The sequence below is a fragment of the Lytechinus variegatus genome, chromosome 15 (genome assembly GCF_018143015.1).
Source record: "Lytechinus variegatus isolate NC3 chromosome 15, Lvar_3.0, whole genome shotgun sequence".
NCBI lineage: Eukaryota > Metazoa > Echinodermata > Echinoidea > Temnopleuroida > Toxopneustidae > Lytechinus > Lytechinus variegatus.
The window spans coordinates 4,108,636-4,119,860 of NC_054754.1; the positions used below are offsets into that span (position 1 = coordinate 4,108,636).

Below are 11,225 nucleotides of genomic sequence, written 5' to 3' on the forward strand. Positions count from 1 at the left end.
TGTAAGCAAGTATAATTATTATTATTCAAAGGATATTAAAGTAACAATTTTTTTAAATTTTAATATTGTGATGTCACTTTAGAGCTGCTCTTCCTATTGTTGTGTACTGTAATTTCCATAAATTTCCACTTTCCATGGTTCTTGATGATGGAATAGATCTTTTTAATAGAGGGATGTGTAAAAGCATGTGTCTGATGATATATCGAATGCACAGGTAAAAAGCAGTGACGGATCCCATCTAGCTGTAGTTGGGCTTTTTATTATTTACTAAATTTGATGTCATTCAACTGCACTTTAGTATCTGAATTATTCTTGCCAAACTACTTTTATGTGCCCATTGGTATGTGAATAGTCTATATTTCAGACATATGTAATATGAATGTTACTTATATCCTATGTTCTGCAAGTTAGCAGCAGGCATAAGATGATCAGCAAATTAGTGCACATGACCCACTAATTTGTGCTTCTTTTTGTATTCTCCATTTTTATCTTGCCTTTGCACATGTTGCCAGTTGAAGAAATATAAATCTATACTTTGCGGGTTGTTTCTTGTAAGAAAAATGTGAGTTCTGTTTTACAAGTGTGCTTGACTGTACCACTTATTCGTCTAAGGGTTGACATATCATGAATATAAATTGAAAGTATTGTCTTGCCTTAAGAAATTTACTGTTTCATTTTCATGAAGTAACTCGGAAAAGTGTAATATGTAAATCACTATACGTTTTGAATCACATACGTTCATAATTCCGAAGCTTCACTATTACGCAACGGTAATACGCGTGCGCCTAAAATGATCGAGCTACCAAGAACAATGCCAATGGCGTCCACAACTTATCTATGCGACCACAATCTCTCTAGAGAAGAGTAGAGAAATCTTCACCAAGAATCATCAAGACCTTAATGATTGAGCTACAGGGAACAATGTCAAATTCTTACTGATCTTCCAGGTCACACTACATGTATATGGAAGCTGTAATCATTAGTATCCTAAAATATTTACCATGTTTAGTCACCATTTATGAATTTTCATGTGTTTGTATGCCAGGTTGTACCGGAAGATCTTTGACAAGGCCTATGGTGCTGCAAGTGGCGAGAAAATGCTGAGTGACCTCAAAGCTGCCATTGCAGGGTACAACAATGAGGCAAGGGATATCTGTGCCAAGATTGATCAAGTTAATAACAAGATCGCCATCACTTTATATTCTCCTCTCATGAAGCGCTGCAGTCAGAAGCATGAATATAGCGGAGAACTTGTCTTTATCGATGCTTCAGGGGGCATGGATCAATATGACTGCAGGGTATTCATGCTGCTGACCCACAGTGCTGCTGGTGGATTGCCCCTGGGATGCCTGATTGTTACCTCCAAGTCTAGGGAGTGCATTACCCTGGCATTGAAACTGTACTTGGACATAATACCTAAAGATGCCTTTTTTGGCCCTGGCAACCTTGGCCCTCCTGTATTTTTGTCTGATGATAGCGAGGCAGAAAAGTAGATCCTTGAAGCAAGTTTTTCCAAAGGCTACATTGATTCTTTGTATTTTCCACTTGTTGCAGGCAGTGTGGAGATTCCTGTGGGAGGGAAAGAATCACATAAGGAGCATAGACCACAGCTGCGTTTTGCTGTCAAAAAGATGACATTCTCAATGACAGAAGATGCTCTTGAGGAAGCATATGAAGAGCTCCATGGTAGTGAAATTGCTCGCCTGTATCCAAACTTCCAAGCACATGTTGAGAAACTCTACAATCCCCGTCAAGCATGGGCTGTGTGCTATCGTCATGACTTACCCATTCGGGGTAACAACACAAATAATTAGGCAGAAGCGGCGATGAGGATAAGATCTTCGAAAGAGTAAGAGCATACAAAGTTGTTCAGCTCCTGGACTTTTTTCTGACATGCGTCCCCAGTTACAGGCTATTGTGATAATTGTGATAATCTTCTGCTACTCGAGATAAATTCCTTTAACAAGTTACAATATCCAAATAACCATGGAGGAAAGTCACAAGATGGCGAGGAAAAGAAACTGGTACAGTTCGGAAAAAACCCTGCTTGTTCACCTCGTCGGTGATAAAATAGATATTAAAGGAAAGAAGAGAAACAATTTCCAGGCCAACTCGGCTAAAATCACGGCCTGGGTAGAAATCTTCGGTGAATTTTTTGCCCGGTATGGAGAGAGGAGGAGCATGAAAGAAATACGAGATCAATGGAAGAGGATAAAGCTCGCGGGGAAGGCTGAATGGGCAGACTTCTCTAAAAAGAGGATGACGGGAGGAGGAGAGTCACCCCATCAGCCCTCTGACCTCTCCGTCCCAAGTTACAGGCTATTGTGATAATTGTGATAATCTTCTGCTACTCGAGATAAATTCCTTTAACAAGTTACAATATCCAAATAACCATGGAGGAAAGTCACAAGATGGCGAGGAAAAGAAACTGGGACAGTTCGGAAAAAACCCTGCTTGTTCACCTCGTCGGTGATAAAATAGATATTAAAGGAAAGAAGAGAAACAATTTCCAGGCCAACTCGGCTAAAATCACGGCCTGGGTAGAAATCTTCGGTGAATTTTTTGCCCGGTATGGAGAGAGGAGCATGAAAGAAATACGAGATCAATGGAAGAGGATAAAGCTCGCGGGGAAGGCTGAATGGGCAGACTTCTCTAAAAAGAGGATGACGGGAGGAGGAGAGTCACCCCATCAGCCCTCTGACCTCTCCGTCCCAAGTTACAGGCTACTGTGATAATTGTGATAATTGTGATAATCTTCTGCTACTCGAGATAAATTCCTTTAACAAGTTACAATATCCAAATAACCATGGAGGAAAGTCACAAGATGGCGAGGAAAAGAAACTGGGACAGTTCGGAAAAAACCCTGCTTGTTCACCTCGTCGGTGATAAAATAGATATTAAAGGAAAGAAGAGAAACAATTTCCAGGCCAACTCGGCTAAAATCACGGCCTGGGCAGAAATCTTCGGTGAATTTTTTGCCCGGTATGGAGAGAGGAGCATGAAAGAAATACGAGATCAATGGAAGAGGATAAAGCTCGCGGGGAAGGCTGAATGGGCAGACTTCTCTAAAAAGAGGAGGATGACGGGAGGAGGAGAGTCACCCCATCAGCCCTCTGACCTCTCCGTCCCAAGTTACAGGCTATTGTGATAATTGTGATAATTGTGATAATCTTCTGCTACTCGAGATAAATTCCTTTAACAAGTTACAATATCCAAATAACCATGGAGGAAAGTCACAAGATGGCGAGGAAAAGAAACTGGGACAGTTCGGAAAAAACCCTGCTTGTTCACCTCGTCGGTGATAAAATAGATATTAAAGGAAAGAAGAGAAACAATTTCCAGGCCAACTCGGCTAAAATCACGGCCTGGGTAGAAATTTTCGGTGAATTTTTTGCCCGGTATGGAGAGAGGAGGAGCATGAAAGAAATACAAGATCAATGGAAGAGGATAAAGCTCGCGGGGAAGGCTGAATGGGCAGACTTCTCTAAAAAGAGGAGGATGATGGGAGGAGGAGAGTCACCCCATCAGCCCTCTGACCTCTCCGTCTTTCTGCGGGAGATGGTTCCAAACGAATTTTCACAGATCCTCAACGAGTATGATGACGATGCAAGCACTGCCAGTCAAAACGACGATGCAGTGTCTGCTTTCGAGTACTTGGCGGGGATCTTGCTTAGTTTGGAGACTCCAGTGAATTTGAGCTCTAACCAGTAATTACCTGACTTAACGTTGTATAGATCTAGTAAAGTGAGAAATGATCAGAGAATTGAATAATTTTTAGCTACTCCAGCGACAGACCAAAAGTGCGCAGACGATTTTTAGGTATTGATATCCTAAATGATCGTGCATATGATTTAGTCCTGCTCCGGATCCTATACGAGTCCCATACAAGGACAGAGTCTTTGTCACACCACCCGCTACCCTTTAAGAACTAAGGGAGAGAATTCAAGTTGAGGTGGACAGATTGAGGGCAAACCCTGAACAAGTGAGACAGGTCATGAATGGGATCCAGCGCAGGTGTCAGCTTTGTTTGGAGAGAGGAGCGGGACACATCGAGGGACTTGGAGCATAAGCAAAAAATCTGGTTTCATCACACTCATCTTTTCTTTCTCATTTCATCAGCATTAGCTTGAAGAGTTCAGAGACTTATTCTTATTTGTTACAGACATTTTAAAAAAGAAATGATCAAGAAGTGAAGAAAAACAAAGTTTGAAAATGAATAATTGTTGATATGTTTCATCATTTTGTCTTCATCCTAAAAAAGATTAATTTTGAAACTGAAAGATGCGTGAGAATGAACCACTTGAAATTTTGTAACACTTTTTCAGAACAATGGTGTTCAGTGATGCGTGGGCATGACGAGTTAAGAGTGCTATCATAAGAAAGGCAATGAGTTGATCTGTTGATATAAACCCCACTTTTGCCAGTTATATTTTTGAAATTATTATTGATCAAATTTGGGTTTCCTTTTTCTTGATACACCCTGTATAACATTTTAAATTGAGTAAAATGTATGCTCATTTCCTTCATCTGTGTGTGTGACTTTTATTTTGTTGACATCTTGTATAGCCTCACCAGACTATTTTACCTGAGGGTTATACATGTACCTACCATGCCTGTCACGCAGATACATGTACATGTAACTTCTCCCAGAGTGATGAAGTACATTTATCAGCAACTATTCGCCTTGATCTGCATTCCGAACAAGATTTTGACAGTTTTCAAGACGCTTCCTCAACCACTTGGCGAGTGAAGCGTACATTTCCTTCAGTTGGATTGAAAATCACATTTAAGGTATGAACGTACTCAAAGACTGCAAAAAACTTGGTTTTGAATAAATGCTACATCTAGGATTGGTTAATTAGCCACATTAGAAAAAAAACCCAAAGTCTGCATATCTTTGAAAATACTTTTTTAAAATCTTTATTAAATTCTTCTTAACAGCTCGAAATCTTTCTTTTATACTGCAAGTCTGCAAGACTGGAACATATTTGACATATTTTATCATCAGTCGGGTAGTAAAATAAGATGGATAATGTTGAGTAGTTACAGAGGCTTGTTGTCTGTTTGTTGTTTGGCACTTGATCACCATGAATCTACAACTTCAGGTGCAAATTAGTGCTCATCAACTTGACCATTGAATTATATGAATTACATATATATGTGTCAATTACTAGGAGTACTAAATATCTGCAACATATTGCTGGCCTTTGATATATGTTTCATTAAAATCTTCACTTATAATCAATTCCTATTTTTAGAGCAATATATTGTACATTTCTGCAGTGAGTTAAGTTTTCAGATTATTTCATCAATAGAATCATATGTTGATTGTGTCGAGAGAGAGAGAGAGTGGATACACTTGTAAGTTATAACATTGATGGTCTCCATTTCTGTTTCAGATGATCTAATGGAACAGTTCAGGAATATGTGTCAGGAGATGGAGTCCACATTTGAGAAATCCCCAGATCTATTCAACCCAGCAATTGCAACAATGGTACAACGCTACCACAGAATAAAGACAGACACTAGTCTTGCATCAGCCATGCATTCCTTTGGTAAATATGCCGGGGCAGCAAGAGCACTTCAAAAGAGAGGCAAAAAGACAGGGAATGTGAAGCGTGTTCGCCTGAGTGGTAGCAAACACATTGGTGTTCAACCTACTGCCACTGCAAGACGGAGAAATCACATGGGTAGATCGGGAGGGGCAAGGCTGCGTGCTGGGCAGCCATCAAAATAATCTAACATTCCCGAGCATGGCTATTCAAACATCCAATCATCACAGTCCTCTGCTGTTCTCCCTCTGCCACGTAGACGGAGAGTGCCAGCACCACACAATCTAAGCCATGCTGTCGCCATCAACCAGTCACATGGAAAAACATGTAGTTCCGAATGAAGAAGACTATACAATCGAGCACTGATAGAATGAGATGTTATGTTAACAGGGTTATAGGGTTATAAAGCCCAGCGACGATACGTTCCATAATATGATAAGTGCTGTCATCGACATTGCAAGTTGAACAACAATGTATATTACATGTATTTATATATTTATTTGGGACTTTGTTCTTATAATTAGTCCTAACGGTCAATGTTAGAGACTCTAAGGGACTCGTGTGCTTTTCTTTTAAGATGTCTTCAATTTTTTTTTCAAGTGCACCAACCCTGAAAAAGTTACTAGCTTTAGACTCAAGACTCATGAAAACCTACAATAAAGTTGAAATTAAAACTGTCATTGATGGGGGAGTCTTGCACATTTTTTCATGACAAATTTTTGTATCAATCTTAAACATTCACCCTCTTCATTTATCTAGCAATGTCACCCTGAAAGGGGAGTTAGAGAAGTTATCTAGAAGAATCGATCACAGCCGCTCAAATCTCATTTCTGTATTTCAAGGGGGGGTGATGAGCGGATCCCTCCGGGCTCTGAGGAGGCCAACCTTCGATGTATCAGCAGGCCTTGACGTTATGTTTAGTACAGGCAGACAATAAGAAGGAGCAGTTGACATGGGAGGGCCTCCAAAAGAATTCTTCAGACTCGTGGTTCGGGAGGTGCTCAGACAAAATATCTTTGAAGGGCCTGCAATTCAGCTCCTGCTTACTCTCAATCAGGAAGGTGAGTGAAATTTAAACAAGGACCTTACATAGAATTGGAACCTTTCAAATCTCTCTTAAAAATGCATGTGGGCAATATTAAAGTTGAAATTAAAACTGTCATTGATGGGGGAGTCTTGCACATTATTTCATGACAAATTTTTGTATCAATCTTAAACATTCATCTAGCAATGTCACCCTGAAAGGGGAGTTACAGAAGTTATCTAGAAGAATCGATCACAGCCGCTCAAATCTCATTTCTGTATTTCAAGGGGGGGGTGATGAGCGGATACCTCCGGGCTCTGAGGAGGCCAACCTTTGATGTATCAGCAGGCCTTGACGTTATGTTTAGTACAGGCAGACAATCGGAAGGAGCAGTTGACATGGGAGGGCCTCCAAAAGAATTCTTCAGACTCGTGGTTCGGGAGGTGCTCAGACAAAATATCTTTGAAGGGCCTGCAAATCAGCTCCTGCTTACGCTCAATCAGGAAGGTGAGTGAAATTTAAACAACGACCTTACATAGAATTGGAACCTTTCAAATCTCTCTTAAAAATGCATGTGGGCAATATTAAAGTTGAAATTAAAACTGTCATTGATGGGGGAGTCTTGCACATTATTTCATGACAAATTTTTGTATCAATCTTAAACATTCACCCCCTTCAGTTATCTAGCAATGTCACCCTGAAAGGGGAGTTAGAGAAGTTATCTAGAAGAATCGATCACAGCCGCTCAAATCTCATTTCTGTATTTCAAGGGGGGGGGGGGTGATGAGCGGATCCCTCCGGGCTGAGGAGGCCAACCTTCGATGTATCAGCAGGCCTTGACGTTATGTTTAGTACAGGCAGACAATCGGAAGGAGCAGTTGACATGGGAGGGCCTCCAAAAGAATTCTTCAGACTCGTGGTTCGGGAGGTGCTCAGACAAAATATCTTTGAAGGGCCTGCATATCAGCTCCTGCTCACGCTCAATCAGGAAGGTGAGTGAAATTTAAACAACGATCTTACATAGTAATGGAACCGTTCAAATCTCTCTTAAAAATGCTTCTAAAATGCATGAGGGCAACATGCTTCATTTAGGCGTAATTAAAACATCCCATCCAAATGTGGTTGATATGCAGCACATATGTGGTTTGTGCCTGTAAGATAAGCACATGGCATTTAATAATTTTACAAACTGGCACAAACCATGGTTTGTGGCATTGAAAGACAATGCACATGTAGGGTATTCATACCGGGGGGGGTGTTTCATAAAGCTGTTCATAAGATACGAATGACTTTACGGACTGGTGATCCTTTCTTGTGCTATGTGATATCCTATGTAAGAAATTAATGACCTAAGAACATGTTCCAGTCGTGCGATAAGTTGTGCGTAACTTTACGAACAGCTTTATGAAACACCCACCAGGCCATTTGTCATGATTTGCCCCATAAAGACGTGATGGTGGCATGCCCAATTCAAATTTCGTTGTCTTATAACATGTGATATCTTGGCTGTAAATGGAGAGCCTTTGTAATAAGATTGGTATGATTTTAAAATCCCTGAAATTCTTTAAATACGAAAACATCAAAATGCTCACTTAAAAACTATTCATGTTTTTGGCTAAATAGAGACGTCATAATTCATAAATATCTTCATAATCATTTTAAAAAAGTATGTCAAGATGTACACAATGACATAAATAACTCAAATCAACCCAAAATTGGGTTTCGGCCCTTTTGGAATTTGGAATGAGGGGTGTTGTTTCACCCCCCCCCCGGTCTGTTTAGGGTTAAACATTCACCACTTCATTTATCTAGCAATGTCACCCTGAAAGGAGAGAACAGGTTATCGACCAAAACTTCGCCTTTGGCTTTATTAATAGAAGCAGAGCAAAAGAGTAGGGAGTTGGAATTGGCTTGTCAAGGGAGGCGTATACGGCTTTCTGGGCAGAATTTGCAAACCACTGTGATGTTGAGGAGGGAGTCCCACTAGTAAGATATGACAGCCCATTACTGGCAGGCCATTGCCAGGATTTTTGTAAAGGGTTACCGGGATGTTGGGGTACTGCCTCTGTCCCCAAGTAAGGCATTTGTAGTTTCTGCCTTGTTTGGGTCAGAGGCAGTATCACCAGAACTTCTCCTAGATTCCTTGTTTGAATTCATGTGTGAGCCTGAAAGGACCATCCTGAAGGTCACTTTGACCTGGACTACAATAAGGGTGATATTTTTACCGGTATTTTATGTTAACATACCAGTGACAACATGAATGACGCACAGGAGTGAGGAGGCCACAAAGGCCTTTTTTAGTTTCAATGTGGAGAGATCGAAGAGGAGGTGTATACGGCAGGGGCCTTCTCTAGATCTACATCTAGTATTAGGAACATAACAATTTACAATACCTTGGCCGCCCGTCTGGCGTGCCTGGGCTTCGAAAGAACCCCGGTCCAAATAAAGAATAAGTTAAAGACTCTCAAGAGGGACTACAAGACAGCAACGGACAATAACAGGCCAAGTGGGAGAGGAAGAATATCATGTTGATATTTCGAAATGATGAAAGAGGTTCTGGGATGCCGGTCGGGATAAATCCTGCAGTGTCCTACACACTGGTGGTTCTACATCTGTTGATCTCACTCTCAGTTCATCAGAAGACACATTTTCATTTCATAATGTACACATTCTTATAATCAAATAAAATTGGAAGGTTGGTAGATTCATTTTGGGGGGGAAGAACTGCACAACTAGGATATGGATGTGATAAGAGTACCCAAAGTAGTTTTTTTATTGAGCATCGTCTTACATTCCCAGAGAGTGGATAAGAAAGGATTGCCAATGGTAGATTTCCTATCCAAGAACACTATCATGACACAAGTGTTTTGATGCAACTACATGCAGGAATGAGCAGTCAGTCTCCAATAGATTATATGCAAAAAGGTATTGTCAGGAAATTGATTCGAATCTGGATACAAGAACCTCCAACAACACGACTTAGATGGGGTAATGTCAACAAACGCCCTTTCCAGAAGCTTACTACAGTTCAAAGCTTTCTACTCCAGTGAATTTATACATCTCCTGCTGATATTGATGGAAAGATGGAAAGCAACAGAACTTTTTGACAATGTATGAATAAAGCCATCAGTAGGATTAATGTTGTTTCTCATGAAACAGTGAAAACTTGTCTCCACCTACATACATGTATCAATTACATGTAGGTCTACAAAAAACAAACATCAAATCCTCTGAAAGATGTGAAGAATGCTTGGTCCAGGGCAGGGCCATGGGAACACCTACTGGGGGTGCTGATGTAAAACAAGCAACAGCAAAAAAAAGATTTAATACAAAATATAGTTCATTTGGTTATCTTCCTCCATTTTGTCACACCTACAGTACCAGAAATGCAGGGGGCGCCGCCTATGGAGAATAATGCACATAGCACCCAAAGGAAAATCTTGGGGGGCCCCGACTTCCCAGTGCCATGGTCCAGTGGTACATGTACATAAATGATCGATTTCTCATGTAGATTGTACATAGTTGGTAATCATTTTGATGATACTTGGCAGAACTTCATATTCAGAAATCTATAACAGATATGCAAGGTGCTTACACTTCACAAACATTTCATATGATTCATAACACAAAAAATATTGCATAATCATTGCTCTCAACACACACACAAATAAGGCACATCCTTAATGGTGCTGTTGGAAGACATTTGCACAGGGTTAAAGATCATCAACAGGAATATATTAATGGGGGAAAAACCTATGACAAGGTCCCACAGAAAGACATAGAGGGACTTATGACATTTTTTGTTAAATCAGCAATAACACGCTGCCATTACATTTCTCTTTGATACTATCAAATTTCAGCTAATTGACTTACAATGCTGTTTCTAGAATTCAATAAATGCATTAATTGCTGGTTTGATTCAATTTGAAATTTGGGATGTTTTTTCAATTTAACACCCATGTTTTAGTTTTTTATTTTACAATGAAGTTATTTTTTTAAGTTTGATTATGATAACATGTTTACATTATGACAATTTTACTTTTTCTACGTAGGGTCAGCCAATGAGAACCTCTGGAGGGAATTTTCATCTCTCGTAGGAGATCTCCAGGCAAAAATGTTTCTTTTTTTATTTGTCATGTTATTATCATCTTGCCTAGAAATGAACAAATAAACAACAGAAACAAAATCAAACTTACCTAAAAAGCCAGTAATAGCCTGACCCTATCAAATAGAAATTTCAGATTTGCTTTTAGTCTTTCACCTTATCACAGTGCCGATATCAATTGCATCTCGAGGTTATTTTGATATCTTATTTCAAACACTTGGAATGTTGGTATTGACTCAGATCTTTCAGAAGACATTATACAAATAAAACATGCAGCCGAGTGCGTTAGTGGAAATGCAGAGCACGCAAGGTTTCTTTAGATAGATGCCGCACTGTGCACGAGCCGCTTGCGGCGAGTGCCCAGTGTGCATCATCTGAAGAAACCGAGCTTTCTCTGCATTTACTTTAACGCACGACAGAGCAAGTGCATTATTTGTTTTATAAAATAGCAACACAAACAATTTCTAAAAAGTTACAGTACAGCTTTGTTGGACTTCTCCAGAGACTTCTACCGCACTGGTTTGCTCGAGCGTGCAATATCAAT

At 40.1% G+C, this 11,225-nt stretch overlaps 1 protein-coding gene and 1 pseudogene across 1 annotated transcript; both read left to right on the forward strand.

The window, feature by feature from the left end:
• Window positions 1-4,061, forward strand: LOC121428709. The gene has a single exon (XM_041625521.1). The coding sequence runs from the start codon at window positions 3,223-3,225 to the stop codon at window positions 3,709-3,711; it is 489 nt and encodes a 162-aa protein (XP_041481455.1). The 5' UTR covers window positions 1-3,222; the 3' UTR covers window positions 3,712-4,061.
• A 190-nt stretch (window positions 4,062-4,251) lies between these two features.
• On the forward strand, window positions 4,252-7,890 carry LOC121428708 (annotated as a pseudogene).
• The last annotated feature ends 3,335 nt before the right edge of the window (window positions 7,891-11,225 follow it).